Below are 26604 nucleotides of genomic sequence, written 5' to 3' on the forward strand. Positions count from 1 at the left end.
TTTGACAACCTGTCACCATCAGTTTTCCAGGTCTTTTCATTATGCTGTGTTTTTATACATCTTTTCTCCTTTGCTTGAAACGTCATTTTCTCCTCTTACTCCAGCTTCTCCTCAGCCAACTTCTATTTGTGTTTATGACTCAGCCCGAATATCTTCATGGAATTTAATTAGAACTGTCTTATTGTTCATCACAAGATAATTTATTTATTTTTTCTTCCTTTGTATTCATCTACAATAATTGGACAAGGAAAGGGATGGATGAATGAGAAAGAGGAGCAGAAAACGATCTGGTCATACCATGAAAGACATTTATCTTTCCTGTTCTAGAAGAGGCTTTCCTAGTCTACAACAAGGGTAGCAAACTTCTGTAAAGGTGTGCAGATAGTAACTATTTTAGGATTTTTAGGCCAAGAGACAGCATCAGGGATATTAAATAGATACTTATGTAACAAGAGAGAAAACAAATTTCCACAAAACTTTCACTAACAAAGTTCAAAATGTAAGACTAACAATTGGGTACTTTTCTTCTGTTTGTACCACAGAATTCCAGAGAAGAATGGAATTCTTTTTCATGGGAATAATGTTTTACCTAATTGAGGTTGAAAGTTAGTGTTGCCCATCAAATTTGCAAGGTCAATTACAAAAGTTCACTTGTTAGTGCTGATCTGTAATGAGATTTTATGTATTTTATCTTAGAAATTTTTTTTTCACACAGATAGGTACTGTCAGATACTGATATCAGTCCATGAGCACATGCTTTTATTGAACATATTGATCATTTGTAAGGCATTTATAAAATTCTATCAGATCTTCTCTTGCTGTTTGCCCTGGAAGCTCCTCAGTTGCACATTTAAATGAATTTTGAAATAGGACATTTTTTGGAAATTGCACTGAGGTATAAAAACACTGCTAGACCTATAGTTTGAGCTCGGAAATATATCTGCTGCAAATTTCTGTGGGAATAGAGATATCACTTAATTTCAACTTTTGAAAGCATGGGAATGATTGCAGCTTGCTATTACATGCAATTCAAACACTAGTTGTTGTTAACATGACATTATTGCAGTGTATGTTTCACATATAAACATTGTTTTATTTTGTAATTTTAGGTTAAATTCATTACGAGACATTATGAAGTCCATAGTAAAAATTAATTTCCAAAGGCAATTTAAAAATTTAAAAACTGTTTGTAATAGTAGTTAAGGCCAGTTCTTCTCATTCAGAGTTCCTGAGCTAAAAAAAATCATAATAAAACTTTATTACCAGTAAGCCACCAAACTGATGATGGATAAGTCCATGAAACAATTGAAGTTTACCATTAACACTGCTGGTTTAATAACACAGGATAGATTCAGATATTTACCTTGAAATACCTGCTGATGAATAATACAATGAATAACTGTGGACTTTAAAGACCTTACATGTTTAAAGGGCATGGTGGCTCACACCTGTAATCCCAGCACTTTTGGAAGGTGGGCAAATCTCTTTTTTATTTTATTTTTATTTTATTTTATTTTATTTTATTATTATTATACTTTAAGTTTTAGGGTACATGTGCACAATGTGCAGGTTAGTTACATATGTATACATGTGCCATGCTGGTGTGCTGCACCCATTAACTCGCCATTTAGCATTAGGTATATCTCCTAATGTTATCCCTCCCCCCTCCCCCCACCCCACAACAGTCCCCAGAGTGTGATGTTCCCCTTCCTGTGTCCATGTGTTCTCATTGTTCAATTCCCATCTATGAGTGAGAACATGCGGTGTTTGGTTTTTTGTCCTTGCGATAGTTTACTGAGAATCATGATTTCCAATTTCTTTTCTTTTTTTTTTTTTAATTTATGAAGTATTTATTGATGATTCTTGGGTGTTTCTGGGAGAGGGGGATATGGGAGGGTCATAGGATAATAGTGGAGAGAAGGTCAGGAGATAAACACATGAACAAAGGTCTCTGGTTTTCCTAGGCAGAGGTCCCTGCGGCCTTCTGCAGTGTTTGTGCCCCTGGGTACTTGAGATTAGGGAGTGGTGATGATTCTTAAAGAGCATGCTGCCTTCAAGCATCTGTTTAACAAAGCACATCTTGCACCGCCCTAAATCCATTTAATCCTGAGTTGACACAGCACATGTTTCAGAGAGCACGGGGCTGGGGGAAAGGCCATAGATCGACAGCATCCCAAGGCAGAAGAATTTCTCCTAGTCAGAACAAAACGGAGTCTCCTATGCCCACCTCTTTCTACACAGACACAGCAACAATCTGATCTCTCCTTCCTTTCCCCACACTTCTCCCCCGTCTTTTCAACAAAACCGCCATCGTCCTCATGGCCCGCTCCCGATGGTCGCTGTCTCTTCGGAGCTGTTGGGTACACCTCCCAGACAGGGCGGCCGGGCAGAGGCGCTCCTCACCTCCCAGACAGGGCGGCCGGGCAGAGGCGCTCCTCACCTCCCAGACGGGGCGGCCGGGCAGAGGCGCTCCTCACTTCCTCCCAGACGGGGTGGCAGCCAGGCAGAGGCGCTCCTCACTTCCCAGAGGGGGCGGCCGGGCAGAGGCGCTCCTCACTTCCCAGAGGGGGCGGCCGGGCAGAGGCGCTCCTCACTTCCCAGACGGGGCGGCCGGGCAGAGACGCTCCTCACTTCCCAGATGGGGCGGCCGGGCAGAGGCGCTCCTCACTTCCCAGACGGGGCAGCCGGGCAGAGACGCTCCTCACTTCCTCCCAGACGGGGTGGCAGCCAGGCAGAGGCGCTCCTCACTTCCCAGACTGGGTGGCCGGGCAGAGACCCTCCTCACCTCCCAGACAGGGTGGCCAGGCAGAGGCGCTCCTCACTTCCCAGACGGGGTGGCGGCTGGGCAGAGGCGCTCCTCACTTCCCAGATGGGGCAGCCGGGCAGAGGCGCTCCTCACTTCCTCCCAGACGGGGTGGCGGCCAGGCAGAGGCACTCCTCACTTCCCAGACGGGGTGGCCGGGCAGAGGCGCTCCTCACTTCCCAGACGGGGCGGCCGGGCAGAGGTGCTCCTCACTTCCTTCCAGACGGGGTGGCGGCCGGGCAGAGGCGCTCCTCACCTCCCAGACGGGGTGGCCGGGCAGAGGCGCTCCTCACTTCCCAGACGGGGTGGCGGCCGGGCAGAGGCGCTCCTCACTTCCCATACGGGGCGGCGGCCGGTCAGAGGCGCTCCTCACTTCCTCCCAGATGGGGTGGTGGCCGGGCAGAGGCGCTCCTCACCTCCCAGACGGGGCAGCCGGGCAGAGGTGCTCCTCATCTCCCAGACGGGGCAGCCGGGCAGAGGTGCTCCTCACTTCCTCCCAGACGGGGTGGCGGCCGGGCAGAGGCACTCCTCACCTCCCAGACGGGGCGGCCGGGCAGAGGCGCTCCTCACTTCCCAGACGTTGGGCGACTGGGCAGAGGCGCTCCTCACTTCCCAGACGGGGCAGCCGGGCAGAGGCACTCCTCACATCCCAGACGATGGGCGGCTGGGCAGAGACGTTCCTCACTTCCTATACGGGATGGCGACCGGGCAGAGGCGCTCCTCACTTCCCAGATGGGGCGGCCGGGCAGAGGGGCTCCTCACATCCCAGACAATGGGCGACCAGGCAGAGATGCTCCTCACTTCCTAGACAGGGTGGCGGCAGGGCAGAGGCTGTAATCTTAGCACTTTAAGAGGCCAAGGCAGGGGGCTGGTAGGTGGAGGTTGTAGGGAGCCGAGATCACGCCACTGCACTCCAGCCTGAGCACCATTGAGCATTGAGTGAGCGAGACTCCGTCTGCAATCCCAGCACCTCGGGATGCCGAGGCAGGCAGATCACTCGAGGCCAGGAGCTGGAGACCAGCCCGGTCAACACGGCGAAACCCCGTCTCCACCAAAAATACAAAAACCATTCAGGCGTGGCGGCGTGTGCCTGCAATCCCAGGCACTTGGCAGGCCGAGGCAGGAGAGTCACAGGAGCCCGAGGCAGGGAGGTTGCAGGGAGCCGAGATCACGGCAGTACAGTCCAGCTTCGGCAAGAGAGGGAGACCGAAAAAAGGAGAGGGAGACCGAAGAGGCAGAGGGGGAGGGGGAGGGGGAGGGGGGAGGGAGAAGCGATGATTTCCAATTTCATCCATGTCCCTACAAAGGACATGAACTCATCATTTTTTATGGCTGCATAGTATTCCATGGTGTATATGTGCCACATTTTCTTAATCCAGTCTATCATTGTTGGACATTTGGGTTGGTTCCAAGTCTTTGCTATGGAAGGTGGGCGAATCTCTTGAGTCCAGGAGTTTGAGACAAGTCCGGGCAACACAGTGAAACTCCATCTGGAAAAAAATTAGCTGGGCCTGGTGGCGCACACCTGTAGTCCCAGCTACTTCGGAGGCTGTAGTGGGAGGATTGCTTGAGCCCAGGAGGTGGAGGTTGCAGTGAGCCGAGATCACACAGCTGCACTCCAGCCTGGGTGACAGAGTGAGACCCCCTCTCAAAAAGACAGGAAAAAAAAAAAAAAAAAGACCTTACATGTTCACTAACTCTATAAATTTGTCCAACTAAGTTTTTTTTCTGTTCCACACATCACCCCATCAGTTATAGCAGAGTTCACTTAAAGTTGTACTAAATTAGTATTTAGCAATTTATTTGAAAATATTCTCACCTGTAGTAGCTTCATGCAGACTATTCATAGGGGCCAACTCTTCAGTCACTTCAAACTTGGTATTGACGCCCTCAATAAACAGTAACACAGAGCAGTATGGGTAATATATGTCAGCTCATCAAAAAACAAGGTAAATGACTTAGTCATTTACTGTATTTTTTAATCAACTGTTGACATTGTGTCCAATTCTGTCAACTTTTTGAGAAATTGTCTCTGCTGGAAAAGTAATCTTTAAACAAGTTTATTTTCTCAGGACATACTTCCTCAACTGCTGTGATCAATAGTGAATTAATTCACTATTGATAAGTAGCTTTCCTTGCTTGGCTAGCAGATATAAACATTCAGAAACTTCTTTGGTTATAGCTTCATTTTCATTTTTTATTTGTGTAAAGAAATTCTGCTGTGATGAGATATTCTATTGTGAATTTTCTAGTTTTTCTGACAGTTGCTTTCCTGAAAGTTGGGAATATTGTGATGAATGCCTAACCTGGTGATGTCTATTTATGTTGTTTTCCTTTAGCATAGCTACAGTGTCACTGCATTATAAGCATCATGCTTTGCTATCTAATTGCTAACAAATAATCCACTCTACGGTACCTTAAAATGGCAACATTTAAAGTCTACTTTTCTTGTTTGACAAGGTTGGGTATACACTAGTAATAAAAAAAGTCACAGAATAACAATATACATGGCAGTCAAAATACTGTTGAATTTTGACTATGTTACTGTGATTTGTAGTTTCCCATATCACGGTGTAGAGCAATGAGAGAGCCACATTAAGTCTGTCATGGCTACTCAACTCTGCCATTGTAGGCAAAAGCAGCCATTTGTAATACATGATTGGGTGAATGTGGCTGTGTTCCAATAAAACTTTATTTATGGACACAAATTTGAATTTTATTTAATTTTCATTTGTTATGAAATACCGTTATTTTGAGTTTTTTCAACTAATTAAAGTTCATAAACCATTCTTAGCTCATGGGCCACACAGAAATAGAAATAGGTGGTGGGGCAGATTTGACCCATGACCATGGTTTGCTGGGCTCCTGCTCTAAAAAGAAAGAGGGAGAATTGAGTGTTAATTTGTTTCATTCTGATACAAAATGCAGCATCAGTCTTTTTTTAGTCTCAAATCTTCTTAGTGGATCATGCCACCTTACTGGGATTTTTTTTTTTTTTTTTTTTTTGAGATGGAGTCTTGCTCTGTCACCCAGGCTGGAGTACAGTGGCACGATCTTGGCTCACTGCAACCTCCGCCTCCCAGATTCAAGCGATTCTCTTGCCTCAGCCTCCCAAGTAGCTGGGACCACAGGCACGTGCTACCACGCCTGGCTATGTTTTTTGTATTTTTAGTACAGATGGGGTTTCACCATGTTAGCCAGGATGGTCTCGATCTCCCGTCCTGGTGATCCGCCCACCTCGGCCTCCCAAAGTGCTGGGATTACAGGCGTGAGCCACTGTGCCCGGCCTGGGATTTTTTAAGCAGAAAGATAGATAAGGAGACATTGTAAGACTTAATGGTAAACTGTGAAAGTTAAATGAGGTCTTGGCTTTGCAATGTACAGATTTCATGCTTGAATAATATTACATTTGCCTATCTTGTATCCTTTAATCATATCATTAAATCAAAAGATTTGAGGCCGGGCATGGTGGCTCATGCCTGTAATCCCAGCACTTTGGGAGGCGGAGGCAGGCGGATCACCTGAGGTCAGGAGTTTGAGACCAGTCTGACCAACATGGAGAAACCCCATCTCTACTAAAAATACAAAATTAGCCGGGCGTGGTGGTGCATGCCTGTAATCCCAGCTACTAGGGAGGCTGAGGCAGGAGAATAGCTTGAACCCAAGAGGTGGAGGTTGTGGTGAGCCGAGATTGTGCCATTGCACTCCAGCCTGGGCAACAAGAGTGAAACTCTGTCTCAAAAAAAAAAAAAAGATTTGGAGAAATTACATATAGCACTAAAAAAAATTTAGAAATTTAAGGAAATGTTGTATTTAATTTAAGTATATTTAAATATAAAGAAAGTCATTAAGTCATTTCGGATTAAATTTATGAATTACTATGTTAACCTAGTTACATTTTTTCATCTGAAAAAAATCTCTGATTGGATTCTAACTCATCTCATGAATCTATACGTCATGAGAGAAAACACAATAATGTGGTTCTTTGAAAAAAAAGGTGAATTTAAAAGTGTTTTTATACTCTAAAATTAGAGTCCAGTGATTTATCATGATTGTTCTTTTTTTTTTTTTTTGAGATGGAGTCTCACTCTGTCACCCAGGCTGGAGTGCATTGGCGCGATCTCGGCTCACTGCAAGCTCTGCCTCCCGGGTTCATGCCATTCTCCTGCCTCAGTCTCCTGAGTAGCTGGGACTACAGGCACCTGCCACAACGCCCGGTGAATTTTTTGTATTTTTAGTAGAGACCGGGTTTCACCGTGTTAGCCAGGATGGTCTCGATCTCCTGACCTCGTGATCCACCCGCCTCGGCCTCCCAAAGTGCTGGGATTACAGGCGTGAGCCATCACGCCCAGCTGATTGTTCTTTTATATATGTATATAATACATATTATATATATAAAAGATATATATGTGTGTATGTATGTGTGCGTATATATGTATATATTCCATGAGAGAATAGGTCTTTTCATGACAGTAATGTTGAATCAGAAACTTCTTTCAGTATTCAGTAAAGATACTTAAAATGCCACAGGGTAACTCAGAAGTATTTAAGGTTAAAATATTGCAAGGTAACTGAGAATAGTGTATATTTGAGTTATTCTTTCTAACTCCACAGGGTGACATGACGAAAATCTTCATACACCCTTCTTCAGGTATTGTATAGTTGGCCTTGAGACAAAAGCCTTCACACAGTAGAAGTTATGGCACTCATTTGGGTGCACAAGCATGATGCAGTAAGTCCTGTCATTTGGTGCCTGGGGAAGCAATGAGTAGTAGTAGGAAGAATCAGCTTAGGAACCAGACACATGGGGGATTTGAATCTTAGGTCTGCTGTCTATAGCTTTCTGATCTTGAGCCAAATCACTTAACCTCTCTCACCTGGAGTTTCTTTATTAATAAAATCAGCTATAATATCTACCTTATGTAGTTTTGTGAGAATTAGGAATAATGTGTGGGAAGTGCCTGGCAGAGCAGGCATTCAGTAAATGGCAGGCAATGTTATTACTTCAGTGTTGTACTTGTGTCAGTTATCATACTGTGGTAGCCATGCTGTAGTAGGTAACTGTGGCTGTCACAAGTCAAGCATCACAGACTGAATTGGTTGTGGAGACCAGTCCTACATTCTTCCTTCAGATGCTACCCATGTGTGTAGTACGTGTAATTAACCCACAGTTTCAGAACATTTCATGTTGCACCATATAAAATTTAGGAATGGGGCTGTCTGCTCTCTTTTTTGCCCTTGTCTGACAATAATATGTGCTTCAGAAACATTAAGGAATATACCCCATTAAGGCTATCCTAAATTGTTTCCATTTCTTACAACCATATAAAACGGGAAATTTTCCTCATACTTCCATAGTGTAGATAACCTAGTTTTCCTATAAGTAAATCTGCATAGAAACTAATATGTATTCTTATTTTGCTTTATTTAAAGTTTTAATCGTTTTCCAAATGTGCCGAGCTTGTGTTTTATCAAATCCTTGCCATTCTAATTTTCCCATTATAGAAAAAATAAATTAAATTTCAAAATCTTTGTGTTCAGTTCATCAAACATTTATTGGCTATGTGCCAAGCACTGTGCCCGGTGCAGACTCAGAAGATAAAGTCTAATATCTGCTTTCAACTTGCTTACATGTGGGGGAATAAGGGGCAAAACAAACATGTAAGTATAAATATGAGGGTCGTGTGATACATCATTATATTATGCAATCAAAGAGGAAGGCCTGCAAATATTAATTACATTGAAATATGAATAACGTCACTGTGGTTGATCAGTAATTGAAATGTTTAACCTGTTTAATAGCTTGTATCATGACTTGACTGGATGTGTTTTTTCTTGTTAAAATCTATGCTATTCTAGGTTTTTACATTTTCAAACACACTTAGAAAAATTTGAAGTTATCTCTACTTAAAAAAATTTATTGGCTGGGCGCGGTGGCTCACACCTATAATCCCAGCACTTTGGGAGGCCGAGGTAGGCGGATCACGAGGTCAGGAGATTGAGACCGTCCTGGCTAACACGTGAAACCTCGTCTCTACTAAAAATACAAAAAATTATCTGGGCGTGGTGGCACACACCTGTAGTCCCAGCTACTCGGGAGGCTGAGGCAGGAGAATTGCTTGAACCCGGGAGGCAGAGGTTGCAGTGAGCCGAGATTGTGCCATTGCACTCTAGCCTGGGGACAGAGTGAGACTGTCTCAAGAAAAAAAAAATGTTTTTTGCTCTTTAAGAATAGAAAATGTTCTGATGACACCTGTGTATGAATTCTTTTTTTTTTTTTTTTTTAGTGAGAATCCCCTCAGGATGACTAAAAATCTGTACTTCTCTCCCGTGCCAAATTTTAAAAAATTCTGATTCATGGAAATCTCATCAGCCTGTTGTCTGGGTTGCACAATTATTAGCCTTGGCTGATAAAATGAAATCAGACATTCTCATGGAAATGGATTTTGCCTCTTTGGAAATGATATGGCAGGTGTCAAAACGTCTTCATTTATGATATACTGAATTCAGAGAAGCTCAGCTATACTAGATTTTCAGTAATCCTAGATCATAATATTTATTCCCATTTCATTTTTTCTTTTAAGAAGTACATTCTTTGAAATATATTTTCGTGACATTGACATTGACAAAATGGATGTAGTGTTTTATCATTAGTAACTTCTATAGATTGCTGTTTCATATAGAGCATTTTTAGTCACCGAGCAGGTATCAGAAAAATTTCAAGTAGTTATTGTTTTCTTTGCAGTGGTGGTTCTATGTATAATTCGGATACAGATGAGGATGAAGAAACTGAGCCTTCTTCTTCTGGGCAACAGATAATTGAAAATTCAATAACTATGAATAAGATGAAGCTGCTGAAGGCTAAGATGAAGAACATGAATCTCAGCAAAAAGGTGAAGCTGTTGGCATTTGACCAGGCTTATCTCTAGCTTACCCCTGCAGAACACTCAGCAATGAGGTCTGTTGGTCATTGTGAAAAAATTATAAAGTATTATTCAGTTCAGGTTTCTGGCCTCAGTTATTTATTAAACTTCTAAAAGGGATAAATTGGATTTTTTAGATTAGAAGCACACCTGAAGGGATTATACTGCACTTAACATAATTCATCATTTTAAAGATCATTCTGGTTCTAAGAAGGATAAAAAAAGAGAGCTTAATCTGGCAATAATTACTTTTTAAAATATGTTAATATTTATTTATTATGGATAAAGATATCTACTATTTAGTAGATAGTGTCAGTTTTTTCCAGAGTGATTGAACCAATTTACATTCTTTACAATAGTGAATGAGAGTTGCCATTTTCCCATATTCTTACCAGTATTTGGCATGGTCCTTTGTAATTTTTGTAATTCTACTTTGTTTGTAGTGGCATCACATTGTGGTTTTAATTGCATTTCTCTGATGAGACCTGGAAGGTTGAGCACCTTTCATATGTTTATTGGGCATTTGGATACCCTTGTTAATAAAACACCTATATTTTTCCCTTTTTCTATTGGGTTGTATGTTTTTTGTTACAGATTTTTTTGGAGTTTTATATATATTCTAGATAAAAGTCCTTTGTTTCATATTACCACTTTATTGCTTTCTTTTTTACTCTATTAATGGCTCCCTTCCTTTTCATATATAATAAAATTCAAAAATCTTTAATATACTACTTGATGAATTTTTACATTTATATACACTCATGTAGACACAACCCAAATTGAAATAGTACCTTTCACTCCAGAATGTTACCTCATAATATTTCCCAGTTAATACCTACCTTTTCCTACTCTCAGAAATAACTACTGTTCTTACATCTATTACCATAAATACGTTTTTCCTATTCCTGAAATTTATATGAATGGAATCATAGAGAATGTGGTGTGGTTTCTTTTGTTAAAAATATTTGTTTGGTTTATCCATGTGGTTGTATGTATCAGTTAATTCTTTTTTATTGTTGTGTACTATTGTACTATGTGATTGATTTACCTCAATTTGCTTCTTTCTTTTCCTTTTGATGGACATTTGAGTTGTCTCTAGCTTTTGGCTTTTATCAATAAACTTCCTTTGAATATTCTCATACATTCTTTGGTGGACATAGCACTTGTTTCTTTGGAGCATATACCTAGCAATGGACTTTCGGAGTCAGAGGGAAGATACATGTTTAGTATTATGCCAAACAGTTTTGCCAAGCATTTTTTTTGTTATTTTGTTATTTATTTATTTTTTTTTTGGGACAGAGTCTCTCTCTGTCGCCCAGGTGCTATCTTGGCTCACTGCAAGCTCTACCTCCCGGGTTCACGCCATTGTCCTGCCTCAGCCTCCTGAGTAGCTGAGACCACAGGCGCCTGCCACCACGCCCGGCTAATTTTTTTTTTTTTTATTTATTTTTAGTAGAGATGGGGTTTCACCGTATTAGCCAGGTTGGTCTCCATCTCCTGACCTCGTGATCCAACTGCCTCGACCTCCCAAAGTTCTGGGATTACAGATGTAAGCCACCGAGCCCAGCCAATTTTGCCAAGCATTTGCACCAATTTACACTCTTCCCAGCAACGTGAGAGTTCTAGTTTATGCCACATTCTTGCTAACACTTGATATTGTCAGTCCTTTTAATTTTAACCATCCTGGTGACCGTGTAAATGGTTTTCTTTTATATTTCTCTAATGAGGAATAATACTGACTTTTCATATGATTATTGACCATTAAGATACATTTTTTATGTGAAGTGCCTGTTCAAGTCTTTTGCTTATTTTTAAATTGAGTTCTCTGCCTTTTGCTTACTGATTTCTAGGCATCTTTATATACTATGGATACAAGTCCTTTGTCAGATATATGGGTTGCAGATATTTCTAACACTCTATGGTGGCTTGTTCTTTTACTTTCTTATTCTTTGGGTGAATGTTTTTAATTGTATTCTAATTTATCAGCTTTGCTTTTTTTTTCTTTTTTTTGAGACAGAGTCTCACCCTGTTGCCCAGGCTAGAGTGCAGTGGTATGATCTCTGTTCACTGCAACCTCCACCTCCTGGGTTCAAGTGATTCTCCTGCCCCAGCCTCCCAAATAGCTGGGATTACAGGTGTGCATCTCCACACCCAACTAATTTTTGTATTTTTAGTAGAGACGGGGTTTCACCTTGTTGGTCAGGCTGGTCTTGAACTTCTGACCTTGTGATCCGCCCGCCTCGGCCTCCCAAAGTGCTGGGATTACAGGCATGAGTCACTGCGCCCAGCTTGCTTTTATGATTATCATTTTTGATAACCTTTTGATGAAATATTTTCCTACCACAGGTCTTAAAGCTTTATGATTGTTTTTCTCTCACTTAGGTTTAGTCCAGCTGAAATTTTTTTTTTTTTTTGAGACGGAGTCTTGCTGTATCTCCAGGGTGGACTGCAGTGGCACAATATTGGCCCACTGCAACCTCCACCTCCTTGGTTCAAGTGATTCTCCTGCCTCAGCCTCCTGAGTAGCTGGGACTACAGGCATGTGCCACCATGCCCGGCTAATTTTTGTATTTTTAGTAGAGATGGGGTTTTGCCATGTTGGCCAGGCTGGTCTCAAACTCCTAACCTCAGGTAGTCCTCCCACCTTGGCCTCCCAAAGTGTTGGGATTACAGGAGCGAGCCACCGCACCCAGCTGAAATTTTTTTGATATAACGTAAAGTGGGGTAAAGATCTTTTTTTTTTTTTTTTTTTCTGATGGGGAACAATTGACCTAGCTCTATTAAGAAAAAAAATCCTTTCTTCACAGTCCTAAATGTTTATGCATCTAATAATAGAACTTCAAAATACATGAAGCAAAAACTACAAAGAAATAAACAAATACTTTTGTTAAAAGATTTCTACATCCCACTCTCAAAAATCAATGGAACAGATAGAAAATCAGTGAAGGATTTAGGAGACTTGAACAACACTAATCAACCTACTTGACCCAACTGACATTTACAGTATGCTCTACCCAAAACAGCAGAGTACACATTTCTTTTTAAGTGCATGTAGAACATTTACCAGGGTAAACCATATTGTGTGCCATAAAACAGGTTCAATTTTCTTTTTTTTTTTTTGAGACAGAATCTTGCTGTGTCCCTCAGACTGAAGTTCAGTGGCACAATCTCGGCTCACTACAATCTCTACCTCCAAGGTTCTAGCGATTGTCTTACCTCAGCCTCCTGAACAGCTGGGACGACAGGCTCATGCCACCATGCCTGGCTAATTTTTTGTATTTTTAGTAGAGACGGGGTTTCACCATGTTGGTCAGGTTGGTCTTGAACTCCTGACCTCAAGCAATCCGCCCGTCTTGGCCTCCCAAAGTGCTGGGATTACAGGTATGAGTCACTGCGCCTGGACCAGTTTCAAATAAATTATAAAAGATTCCAAATAATACAAAAATGCTCTCTGATTACAATGGAATAAAATTAGAAATTAATAATAGATATGTGGAAAACCTTCTGATATTTGAAAATAACACACTTCTAAGTAACTAATAGTCAAGAAGTCCAAAGAGAAATAAGTATTTTTTCACTGAATAAAAATATTCTGATATTGTGATGAATTGATTTTTTAAAAATATGAAATAGTATTGCATTGTTAGAATGAACGATTCTTGGTTGTGATGTATTTTCCTTTTCATTTCTTTAAATTTAAATTATTAATATTTTCTTTAGGATTTTTGCATTATGATTTCATTCATGAGAGAAATTTTGATCTATATTTTTCTTTTCCAATATACAGTAAGGTTGAAAGAATTTTACCATGAACACTTATTTATCTAATATCTAGATTCTACCATTAAAATTTTTTTAATTTTATTTTTGTGGTAAAATACATATGACATAAAATTATCTTAACCATCTTAACTGTACAAACAGTTCAGTAATATTAAGTGTATAACACATTGTTGTGCAACCAATCTCCAGAAGTTTTTTATCTTGTAAAATTGTCATAACGTGTCAGAATTTCCTTCCTTTTTAAGGCTGGATAATATTTCATTGTATGGCTATATACCACACTTTTTTAATCCATTCATTCCTCAGTGTACACTTGGATTGCCCCCATCTTTTGGCTATTGTGAATAATGGTGCTATGAACATAAGTATACAAATATGTCTTTGAGACCCTACTTTCAATGTTTTCTTTTAGTAGTTTCATAGTTTCAGATCTTAGAGTTAAGTCTTTAGTTCATTTAGATTTGATTTTTGTATATGGTAAAAGATAAGGGGTCTAATTTCATTCTTCTGCATGTGGATCCAGTTTTTCCAACATTATTTATTGAAGAGACTATCCTTTCCCCAGTGTATGTTCTTGGCACCTTTATCAAAAATAAGTTCACTGTGGGTATGTGGACTTGTTTCTGGGTTCTCTATTCTGTTCCATTGGTTGTGCATCTGTGTTCATGTCAGTACTGTGCTGTTTTGGTTACTGTAGCTTTGTAGTATAATTTAAAGTCAGATAATTGTGATTCCTCCAGTTTTGTTTTTTTTTTTGCTTAGATGGCTTTGACTATTCTGTGTCTTTTGTGGTTCCGTGTACGTTTTAGGATTATTTTTTCTGTTTCTGTGAAAAATGTCATTGGTATTTTGATAGAGATTATGTTGAATTTGTAGATTGCTTTGGGCGGTATGGACATTTTAATAATATTAATTCTTCCAACTTATGAACATGGAATATTTTTTCATTTTTTTGTGTTGTCCAATGTTTTATAGCTTTCATTATAGAGATCTTTCACTTCTTTAGATAAGTTTATTCCTAGGTATTTTATTTTACTTTATTTGTAGTTATTGTAAATGAGATTACTTTCTTGATTTTTTTAGATTATTCACTGTTGGTATATAGAAACGCTACTGGGTTTTGTATGTTGATTTTGTATCCTGCAACTTTACTGAATGTGTTTATCAGTTCTAATCGTTTTTTGGTGGAGTCTTTCAGTTTTTCCAAATACAAGATCATATTATCTGCAATCAAGGATAATTTGACTTCCTTCTTTCAAATTTGTATGCCCTTTATTTCTTTCTCTTGTCTGATTTCTCCAGCTAGGACTTCTAGTACTAGTACTTCTTTTCATTTAGGGTTCCTGATGATAAATTCTTTCAGCATTTGTCTGAAAACTTATTTTACCTTGTTAATTTTGAGAAATGTTTAATTCTTTTTTTTTTTTTTTTTTTTTTTTGAGATGGAGTCTCGCTGTTGCCCAGGCTGGAGTGCAGTGGTGTGGTCTCGGCTCACTGCAACCTCCCAACCTCCACCTCCCGGGTTCAAGCGATTCTCCGTCAGCTTCCCGAGTAGCAATAGCTGGGACTACAGGCGTGCGCCACCATGCCCAACTAATTTTTGTATTTTTAATAGAGATGGGGTTTCACCGTGTTGGCCAGAATGGTCTTGATCTCTTGACCCCGTGAGCTGCCTGCCTCGGCCTCCCAAAGTGCTGGGATTACAGGCATGAGCCACCGCGCCCGGCTGAGAAATGTTTAATTATTTAGAAATGTTATAAGACTAGATTCATCAATTAATATTTTCCCACATTTGCTTTCTGTTTGGATTTTTTTTTAGCTGATCTATTTGCGAGTTAGATATCATGACACTTCCCCTAAATACTTTATTTATCATGTATCTCCTAAGAATAAGGGCCACCTTTTACATGATTATGATACAGTTACCATACTCATTTATGATTGATACACATTGTATCATCTATATTCATATTTCCCAGGTCTTAATAATGTGCTTAATAGCATTTTATATTGTTTTTGATCTGGGATCCAATCAAGAATGATGCATTGCATTTTGTTGTAATGTTTTCATAGTCTCCTTTTAGTAAAATATTCTTCAATTTGGAGATTTGGCTGTTGCATTATGATTAGATGGAAGTTGAACATTTTTGGTAGGAATACTATACAGATGATTTATTCTTCTCAGTGCAACACATCAGAAGGCACATAATGTTAATTTGTAGTAGTTTCTATTTCGTTTTTTTTTTTAAAGAAAATTTGCAATTTTAGTTGGTATTTCCTCATTAGTCCAAGAGTATTTTAATATATTTTGAAAATGTTCTGGTGGTAGAGGCTTTTTGGTTTTTCTTTTTCTTTTCTTTTTTTTTAGAGGTGGGAGTCTCACTATGTTACTGAACTCCTGGGACCAAGGGATCTTCTCATTTCAGCCTCCCACGTAGCTGGGACTATGTGTGCAGCACCATGCCGGGCTTGATTTTTCATTGTTTTTAATTTCTAGTTTTATTGCATGGAACTCAGAGAATGTTGTTTGTATTTCTACTTTATAGTATTTTATTCTTTAGGATCTAATAGCACTTTTCATGAATATATACCTCAGAAGACAGTTTATTCTCTATCAAAAAGGTAAAAGTTTGCTAGATATTTATAAGATAGACCTTATTAAAGTTTTTTTTTTTTTTGTCAACTTGATCTGTCTTAGAATGAGAACAGTAATAGATGAAGGTCTATTATTCGTAGCTTTCTGTGTATTTCTCTTTTCATTTCCCATACTTTTTGCTGTAAGAAAGTGGTAGTTGTGTCATTTGGTACATAAATATTAATAACTTATATTTTCACTGTGTTGCTAGTTACAAAAGTGGTGAAATGTTTCATCTCTATCGCATTCACTGACTTTCCCCTTGAATTTTCCTTGCCTGATATCAGGCCCATACCTACTGGTATCTTCTTGGTTTCATTTGCTTAGTATACCTTTCCCATGTCTCTTATTTATTAACTTTTAAGTCACTTTGTTTTACATATTTCCTTTATATACAGTATAGAGTTGGTTTTTGCTTTGTGAGCCAGCTTGAAATTTTAAAACAGATAACTTAATCACGTTTATATTTATTGATATGACTTCATATTTGCTCTTAAATGTCTTATTTTGTTATACTTACAGTTTCTTTCTCTATGCTTTCTTTTGTGTGCATCTGTATATATGAATGTGTAAGTGTGTATTTTTTGGTATTTCAGAAAGCTTTTGCATTTTGTTTTATTGATGCACTTTACATTAATGCTATTTATCATGTTCTTGATCTGCCTTTTCCTTATTTAACCTTCTCCTCTTTTATTTGTGAGCTTTACATATCCTTTGACTCCTAATTACTAAATGAAAATCAGTGAACTTATTTTTTTCTCCTCTCTTCATCCTCTCATTAAAAATGTTTTCTACTTTTTTAAAGAAAACACAGCCTTTACAAATCATTTTTCTTTCTACTCACTCTTATTTCAGTTTTAATTATATTCCATCCTTTTTATTTATTTATTTATTTTTTTTGAGATGGAGTCTTGCCCTGTCACCCAGGCTGGAGTGCAATGGCACGATCTTGGCTCACTGCAACCTGTGCCTCCTGGGTTGAAGCGATTCTCCTGCCTCAGCCTTCTGAGTAGCTAGGATTACAGGCGTGTGCCACCACACCCGGCTAATTTTTTTTGGTATCTTTAGTAGAGACGGGGCTTCACCATGTTGGTCAGGCCAGGCTGGTCTCGAACTCCCGACCTTGTGATCCACCCACCTTGGGCTCCCAAAGTGCTGGGATTACAGGCATGAGCCACCATGCCCGGCCAATTGTATTCCATTCTTATGATCAGTCTTTTTGCTGTAGGTTTCCCCATACATTTTGGTTAGAAGAAGCTCATCTGAAGTCCTCAAGAAAGGCTTGTAGGTACAGTAATTCTTGAATTTTTCGATGTTCAAACCCTTTTCTTTAGACTTAACATTTTTATTTGTTTTTACCATTATGTATGTTATTAATTGTAGGTTTTTCTTCTATTTTGGTATTTTCCTATTTTCATTGATACATAATAGATATATTTTCATGGTACATGTGATAATTTAATCCATGAATATAATTTGTAAACATCAAATCAGTGTAATTGGCATATCCATAACCTTCAATATTCATCTTTTTTTAATGCTAGAAACATTAGCCTTAATCCTTACACGATGGCTTGCCTGGATGTAAAATGTTTGGTTCACATCTTTTCCCTGAGTTTGTCTAAAATCTTGCTCTGCTGTTGTTTTGCTTTTTATATTGCCATTGAGAAATCTAATTACCAATCTTTCTTTTCTCTGTAAATGATCTGGTTTTTTTGTCTGGAGAAAATGAGGATTTTTTTTTCTTTTAAATGTAGTGGTTTTACTAGGATGTATCTTGGAATTAACTCTTCAGGGTCAATTTTCACTATACACTTGAGCTTTTTTTAACATAAAGATTCAAGTCTTTTATTTAAGGATGATTTCTTAGAATTTATATATATATATTTTAGTCCTTTATTTGTTTTTTTGTTTGTTTTCTTTTTTGGAATTTTTTTTTTTTTTTTTGAGACGGAGTCTCACTCTGTTGCCCAGGCTGGAGTGCAGTGGCGCGATCTCGGCGCACTGCAAGCTCCGCCTCCCAGGTTCACGCCATTCTCCCACTTCAGCCTCCGGAGTAGCTGGACTACAGGCGCCCGCCACCACGCACGGCTAATTTTTTGAATTTTTAGTAAAGACAGGGTTTCACCGTGTTAGCCAGGATGGTGTTGATCTCCTGACCTGGTGATCCGCCCGCCTCGGCCTTCCAAAGTGCTGGGATTACAGACGTGAGCCACCGCACCCGGCCTTTGGAGCTTATTTTATACATAAGTTAGAACGTCGTCGTCGTCTTTTTTTTTTTTTTTTTTTTTTAAAGACAGGGTCTTGCAGTGTCACCCAGGCTGGAGTGCCATAGCCTGAGCTCACTGCAGCCTCGAACTCCTGAGCTCAAGTGACCTTCCTACCTCAGCAGCATGAGATACCCCCCTGCCCTGTTAGAACTTCTTTGTCTAATATACAACCACCTTCTCTCTTATCCTTTTAGATTCTCTATTTTATTTTTATTCTTTTGGCTGTTTTCATACCTTTCCTCAGTATTTTTTTTTTGAGATGGAGTCTTGCTCTGTCGCCGAGGCTGGAGTGCAGTGGGGTGATCTTGGCTCACTGCAAGCTTTGCCTTCTGGGTTCACACCATTCTCCTGCCTCAGCCTCCCGAGCTGGGACTACAGGTGCCTGCCACCACGCCCGGCTAATTTTTTAAATATTTTTAGTAGAGACAGGGTTTCACCCTGTTAGCCAGGATGGTCTCGATATCCTGACCTTGTGATCCACTTCGGCCTCCCAAAGTGCCGGGATTACAGGTGTGAGCCACCGCGCCCGGCCTATACCTTTTCTCAGTATTCTTTATTAAGTAGAATTTTAGTCTCCTGTGGGCACCTTGTAATTTAGTCTTCATTTCTGAGATGATTTTGTTTTCTGCAGAGTATTTCTGGGTTTGCTCAGCTCTCATTTCATATCCTCCTATTACTTTTATCCATTCTGCCTTAAGTTTTTGCATTTATGATTTGATGAGATTTTTAAAAATATCTGCAAATACTAAAAGATACTTAATTTAAGTTGGGGTATTGTGATGGAGTTTTCTTTTGTTTCATTGTTTTAGGGAGATTTTCATTAGCTAAAATGTTCTGATTCTCATTTTCTGTTTTATTTTTATAGCAGCTTTACATGGATTTGGTCGCCTTTTTCTATTTATTTTCTAATTGTATTTTCCATAATTTTATTTACTTAGATGAGTATTAACAGTTATATATGAATACACAGAAGTGAGGATTTTGTGTAGGGAAGTAAGTTTCTTATTTCAAGAGCATCCTCTTCCTTTGGTGTAGTGAAATCAGGTTTTTTAAATCAATGACACATTTTTTTATTTGTTATTTTAAAAATTAATTTATTTTTATTTTTTGAGATGGGGTATTGCTCTATCACCCAGGCTGGGGTGTAGTGGCATGATCTTGACTCACTGCAACCTCTGCCTCCTGAGCTGAAGCGATCCTCCCACCTCAGCCTCCCAAGTAGCTGGGACCACAGGCTCCTGCCACCATGCCCAGCTAATTTTTTTGTATTATTGATAGAGATGGGTTTTTCTCATGTTTTCTAGGCTGGTCTCGAACTCCTGAACTCAAGCAGTCTTCCCACCTTGGCCTCCCAAAGTGCTGGGATTATAGTTATGAGCCACCATGCCTGGCTCAAATCAATGACACTCTTATTGGAGGGCAACGTCAGTATGTTTTCTGATTTGTGATTCACTATTGTTTTTGTAGGATCCTTACTTTCCCTTTCCTGTTTCTTTCTTTACTTCTACTGTCAAAGTCTCAATGGTTGCCTTTTCCTTTCAATTTACCCCTTCTCCCTTCAAAAAGTGATGTCTTCTTGAAGCTACCTCCTTTATCCTGAACAACTTTAATGCCCAGTGTGGTGGCTCATGCCTATAATCCCAGAACTTTGGGAGGCCGAGGTGGGAGGATCACTTGAATCCAGGAGTTTGAGACCAGCCTGTCAACATAGGGAGACCCCATCTCTACAAAAAATATAAAAATTAACTGGGCATGGTGATGTGTGTCTGTAGTCCCAGCTGCTCGGAGGATCGATTGACCTTGGGAGGGTGAGGCTGCAGTGAGCCATTATTGTACCACTGCACTCTAGCCTGGGTAACAGAGCCAGACCCTGTCTCAAAAAATACACATAAAAATAAAGTTACTTCCTTTTAATTTCTCAGTAGCCTGTGTTTGATATCCCGTATCTTAGACCTATTTTTAGTATCTTCATAATCAAGTGGGATTTTGTCTTTTGTGGATTTTTCTTTGTTCCATCAGCTGTAGGTTATGCAAACCTCTCCTTTCCTTTCTTTATTTTTTTTCCCTTTTTTTTTTTTTTTTTTTTTTTTTGGTGAAGCTCCATACTTTTGCCTGTCTCTCACCACAGGCATAGGCTTTGCAGATGAGTTTCTTGGATTGGGGAATATTTTGAAGTTCATATTATATGTCTCCCAGTTTTTCTGATGCATGGGTTATGAGTGATTTTATTTGTGTATGTTGTTGATCTGTGTAGTTTTTCTGGAGCATGGAGAAATTCAGTTTTAGGCAGCTGTCATTAATTTCGACAGCCCAGAAGTCATATCCTTCATTTTTGAAGAATTTTTTGCTGGATAAAGAATTGCAGATTGGGCCAGGTGTGGTGGCTCACACCTGTAATCCCAGCACTTTGGGAGGCCGAGATGGGTGAATCACCTGAGGTCAGGGGTTCGAGACCAGCCTGGCCAACATAGAGAAACCCCATCTCTACTAAAAATACAAAAATTAGCTGGACATGGTGGCGGGTGCCTGTAATCCCAGCTACTCAGGAGGCTGAGGCAAGAGAATTGCTTGAACCCGGAAGGTGGAGGCCCGAGATTGTGCCATTGCACTCCAGCCTAGGTGACAACTCTGTCTCTAGGATAAAAACTTCTATAGGAGCCAGCTCATCTTTCCAAGGTTCTTCCTTCTTAGCTCCTCTAATTTTTCTTGCCTCAGTTGGTATCCACTGAATTATCCAGCTTTTCTTATATTTTCATATATTTTATATTTTCTGTAAGTGGGAACGTTGGTATGTCGTAAGATATTCCATCCCATCCTCATGCCTGCTTGCTACCATTTTTGCTTATTTTTAAGAGCTAAGATTTCTTATGTTTATTCTCAACTTTATTTATAAGATCTTGAATTTTTATGGTACTTTTATTAAAATCTACTGTGCCAGAGGGCACCAAGACCACCCCAGGTGTGATGGTTTGCTAGGAAGATTCACAGGGCTGTAGTATGTTGTTGTATATAGTTGTACTTGTTACAGCAAAAAGATACAAGGCAAAATCAGCAAAGGTAAAAGGTGCATAGAGCCATGTCTGGAGGAAACCAAGTGCAAGCTTCCTAGAGCCCTCTTTCGGTGGAGTCTCATGAGATGTGCTTAGTCCTCTATCAATGAGTTGTAACAATATATGTGAAATGTTGTTTACCGGGGAGGCTCATTAGAGACTCTGTGCCCAGGGATTTTACTGGGCCTCTTCATTGTAGGCACCCTCTGCCTAGCGTTTACAGTTCAGATTCCCAAAAGGAAAGCAAATGTTCAGCATGAACTGTATTATTGCATAAATAGTTTGGCACAATGAACCACTCTTATCAGTTAGGTTCATGGGAACCCTCCTGAACCTCCTGAAATAGATGTTCCCAAAAGCCAGCCAAAGGCCAGTGTTGTCAGCAAGTCTTTTCAAGGATAGCAGTTTAGCCCTTTTAACTCTTTTTTTTTTTTTTTTTTTAGGATTGATAACTTTTTTTCTGTGTACCAGTCCAATGAAACATTTATTCAACATAGTAGGAAAAATTGTTGGAGATCTAAAATAGGTCAGCAATGTCATATCTAATATAATCAGTTCATTTTCTTTGTAGTAAAACTCTGAGAAACAGCAGTAAGGAAATAAAACAAAATTATTTTTCTTTAATATTCCCAGAAAAGTATACTCAGTGAAGGAAAATAGCATCTTCTCTATCATAATCTTAAGATTTTATTCTTCTTAAACATTTTAAATTGAGATAGTAAAAATGCTAGTATGTTATGGTAAGTAACATTTTCTTCCTTCGCTAATTTTTGTTAATGGGCAGAGAAAACGACTGTGTAAAGAAACTGTATATTCATTCCTTTTAGCCTAAGAAAGCTGTCAAGATAAAACCTCACCCACCTATAGCTCCTCGACCTTCTAGTGGTTCCACTGCACCATCTCGCCACCGATTGTTAAGGGTCCTCCCCAACATTGGTCAATCTTGTTCACCTGCTTTTGGGAATGCATATCTGCCCGAAATCTCCAGGAATGGAATTTCAAGTTTGGCAACTCAACTCTCTGCTGAGAGATCCATATCTTCTATCACTGGTGAATTTCTTAAGGAAGATAATAGCTGGGAGAATAACACACTGTCTCACTCCAGTAGCAACGTCAAACTACCTCCTCAGATACCCCATTTGGAGTTGGGAAATGACCAGGAGCTTGCTGACTCTGTTCTCCATCTTGGATCATCCCTGCCTAGGCAAACAAAACATTTTTTAGGAAACTTGCCATCTAGTAATGAGGACATTGTCTTACCTTCAGAAGAATGTGTAACCGAAGAATCACTTCTACCTAAAGTGGGCTCACTGGCTTCATTTGCAGAAGGAAATGCTGATGAACAGAGCAGCGGCTTAGAAGGTGCATGCAAAGGGAATCCGGAGTTGTTACTCACTAATGCTGACAAAGGGTTGAAAGCTCCAGAGCAGCATCTCAAGCATGTTGCAGGAGTGCTGAATGGGGAATCAGTAGAGACTTCAGTTCTTAACTACCGGGAATTAAGTCCTCACAAGAATAGACTCTTGTCACCTCTTCGCTGTTCTGCACCAATGTCGCTACATAATTCTCTGGTGAAACCAGAGAAACAGTCCAAATGTTTTGAGTTTGGGAAGCTACAGCCTTCTTCTCAGTCACTGGATGTTCGAAACATAACTGATTCTTCTTCCTCTAGGACTACTTGCTTTCAAGGTGTTAAAGTTGATTCACCTGGGAAAAGATCTGATGTTATTTCCAAAGTTGAGGCTCAGGATATCACAGAAATGACTAAAAAGGCTTCCAAAGAGCCTGTTGGTTGTGTAAATAGTATCAGTTTTCTTGCCTCACTGGCGCGGAGCACAAGTAGAAACAGATTACAGAGCACACGTGGGGCAGGCAGGCTTCAGAACTCTGGAACTGGGCTGTCTACAGACCTCCAGCATTTTCAGGAAGAAAACTTTAGGAAAAGTTCTCCCCAGTTAGAACATACAGGAGTTTTTTTGGTCAGTATTTTCCTTTCAACATGCTCTAGTAGTTATCCTTGTAGTGATTCAACTTATTTAAAGTTTGGTTTTTGTTTACATAAATAAGGAAGGCTAAGATTAGATTATTTTCATAAATTTATCTGAAAATGTTTAGTTTGTACAAAATCTTCTTGATAGTTGAATTTTGAATGCTGTTTTAGTCCTGAAATGAGAACAGTAATTTGAACATAAGTTAATGTAAACAGTTTATCAGATATGTATGTATATGTTGAACTCCTCGAACTCCTGGGCTCAAGCAATGCTCCTGCCTTAGCCTCCTGAGTAGCTGGGAATATAGGGACATGCCAATACACCTGTATTTTTAAATTCATATTAAAAATATGTATTTTTAAATGCTAAATATTTTTAATGTTTCTTTCCATCCCAAGTAAGAACTTTTTATTTGAGTCATCAAATTTTACTCTCTCTCTCCCTTTTTTATTTTTTTTTTGAGACGGAGTCTCGCTCTTTCACCCAGGCTGGAGTGCAATGGCGCTATCTCGGCTCACTGCAAGCTCTGCCTCCCGGGTTCACGCCATTCTCCTGCCTCAACCTCCCGAGTAGCTGGGACTACAGGCGCCCGCCACCACGCCCGGCTAATTTTTTGTATTTTTAGTAGAGACGGGGTTTCACCGTGTTAGCCAGGATGGTCTCGATCTCCTGACCTCTTGATCCACCCGCCTCGGCCTCCCAAAGTGCTGGGATTACAGGCGTGAGCCACTGCGTCCGGCCTTTTTTTTTTTTTTTTTTTTTTTGAGACAGAGTCTCACTCTGTCACCCAGGCTGGAGCACAGTGGCATAATCATGGTTCACTGCAGCCTTGACCTCCAGGGCTCAAGCAATCCTCCCACCTCAGTCTGTTGAGTCACTGGACTACAGGCCCATGCCACCATGTCTGGCTAACTTTTATATTCTTTGTAGAGATGGGGTTTTACCATGTTGCCCAGGCTGCTCTCAAACTCCTGGAACACAGTGGTGCAATCACAGCTCACTGCAGCCACGACGTCCCAGGCTCAAGCAATCCTCTTACCTCAGCCTCCTAAAGTGCTGGGATTACAGGCGTGAGTCACAGCACCCGGCAAATTTTACCCTCTTAAATAATAAGCACGATATTGCTAGATGTGGAATCAGGTTCTGAGTTAATTTAATTAAACAAAAATTGGATTAAATAATTTAAAATGAAAGTCCAACAGCATCTTAGTGATAAAATACAAGTATTTCATGTTTGTTGATTATTTCTATTCTTCTTTGACTCACCTCTATAGATGTTTTGTGTTTTAATTGTAGTCTACCCATGGTGTTGGAATGAATGGAAATAATGCAGCAGCAGAGAAAAGCATAGGTAAGCTACAGATAATTTTGAAAACAATACAAGGCTGATAATTACATAATTATGCATCCGGTTGAATTTTCAAAGAGAAATGGGAAGAACCTTCTCTGTGGCATGTACAGAGTAAATTCTGTCTCTAAATGCTTTTTCCAATTAAGAAAATAATTATGAGATAGGACTGTAGGACATATATAAAGAATAAAACAAAAATTGAAATTGAAATATATTATCTTGGAAGAGGGGTTATCTATGTCAAAAAAACCCACAAGATTATTGAAGAATGAACATGTAGTTCCCAGCCACCTTAGTTGCTGGCCACTCTAGAGCCATGTGGGTTTTGAAGAACTACCCTAGAAAGATGTCTTTCAACATCGTGGCCAAACATCAGAGGTGGTGGTAAGAATCTTTTTGATGAACTGGTCATTTCTGGATAAAAGAAAGGGACAGTCTGTAGGGCCAGCCCTTTCCAAGGCCTAGTAGTGGAAGTGACTATAACATTAGCACTTCTTTCTACCAGTATGGTAACACATTAAAGATGCACCGGCCAATCATTATTTTCAAGGGGGAAGGAAGCCATCTTTTTAAATGTTTTAATACCCAGACCAGGGATGGGAAACTCGTTACCAAAGATGTGCCACCTTTGTAGCCTCAAGGTTTTAAAAGATATCTTATTTGTTATGGTTGTCATGTGGGTTTTATGTTTTTATTGAAGACATTTAGGGTTTGTTTTTCATTCCTATGTAAGGCCCAAGGTTGTAAAGTCATGATCTGTTTGCATATTTTTTCAATTATTTTGTACTGTGGTAAAATAAACATAACATAAATTTTACTGTCATAACCATTTTTAAGTATAAAGCTCAGTGACTTTCACATTGTTGGGGATCCATCACCACCATCTTTCTCTAGAACACTTTTCATCTTACAAAACTAAAACACTCTTCCCCCTCCCACCACCCTGGCAACCACCATTTCATTTCCTAATTCAATGATTTTTTAGATACTCTAAGTACCTATGTAAGTGGAATCAAACAGTATTTGTCTTTTTTATGACTGGCTTATTTCACTTATCAGAATGTCCTCAAGGTTTACCCATGTAGTAGCATATATCAGAAATTATTTTCTTTTTGGAGCTGATACTCTATTGTGCGTGTGTGTGTACCCACACACACGCACAATAGTCACATACACACACACACACCACATTTTGCTTATCCATTCATCCGTTAATAGACAGTTGTATTGTTTTCATGTTTTAGCTATTGTGAATAATGGTGCTGTGAACATGGGTGTACATATATGTCTTTGAGACACTACTTTCAATTCTTTAGAATATATACCCAGAAATGAAATTGCGGGATCAGAAGGTATTTCTATTTTTAATTTTTTGAGGAACCATCATATTGTTTTCCACAGTTGCTGTACCATGTTTCATTCCATCAACAGTGCAAAAGGATTCCAATTTCTCCACATCCTTGGCAACACTTGTTATTTTCCTATGTTTTTGCTAGTAGCCATCCTAATGGGTGTGAGGTGATGTCACTGTGGTTTTGATTTGCGTATCTGTGATGATTAGTGTTACTGATTATTGATTCCCTAATTAGTGAAGTTGATTTCCTAATGAGTAGTTTCATGTGCTTATTGGCCATTTGTAGATCTTCTTTGGAGAAATGTCTTCTCATGTTTTTTTTTCCCCCCAAGCCAAACTGTATCAGCTTTATTAAAGATACTTTCCATAAACAATCATGGTATTTCAGGCAGTACATGGACAATGGTTAACAGTATACAACAACTTTCAAACTCCCTTCTTCAA

At 39.6% G+C, this 26604-nt stretch overlaps 1 protein-coding gene across 12 annotated transcripts in view; it reads left to right on the forward strand.

Annotated features, from left to right (window-relative positions):
* Window positions 1-26604, forward strand: part of ZFAND4 (zinc finger AN1-type containing 4) — a 65206-nt gene that overhangs the window by 31191 nt on the left and 7411 nt on the right. For all 12 annotated transcript variants that reach the window (XM_002820682.4, XM_002820681.4, XM_009245345.4 and 9 more), the window contains 3 exons: window positions 9549-9696; window positions 22292-23443; window positions 24752-24806. In XM_002820682.4, the coding sequence (XP_002820728.2) occupies window positions 9549-9696; window positions 22292-23443; window positions 24752-24806 (1355 nt within the window). The remainder of the gene's footprint in view (window positions 1-9548; window positions 9697-22291; window positions 23444-24751; window positions 24807-26604) is intronic.

The sequence above is a fragment of the Pongo abelii genome, chromosome 8, assembly GCF_028885655.2.
Source record: "Pongo abelii isolate AG06213 chromosome 8, NHGRI_mPonAbe1-v2.0_pri, whole genome shotgun sequence".
Taxonomy (NCBI): domain Eukaryota; kingdom Metazoa; phylum Chordata; class Mammalia; order Primates; family Hominidae; genus Pongo; species Pongo abelii.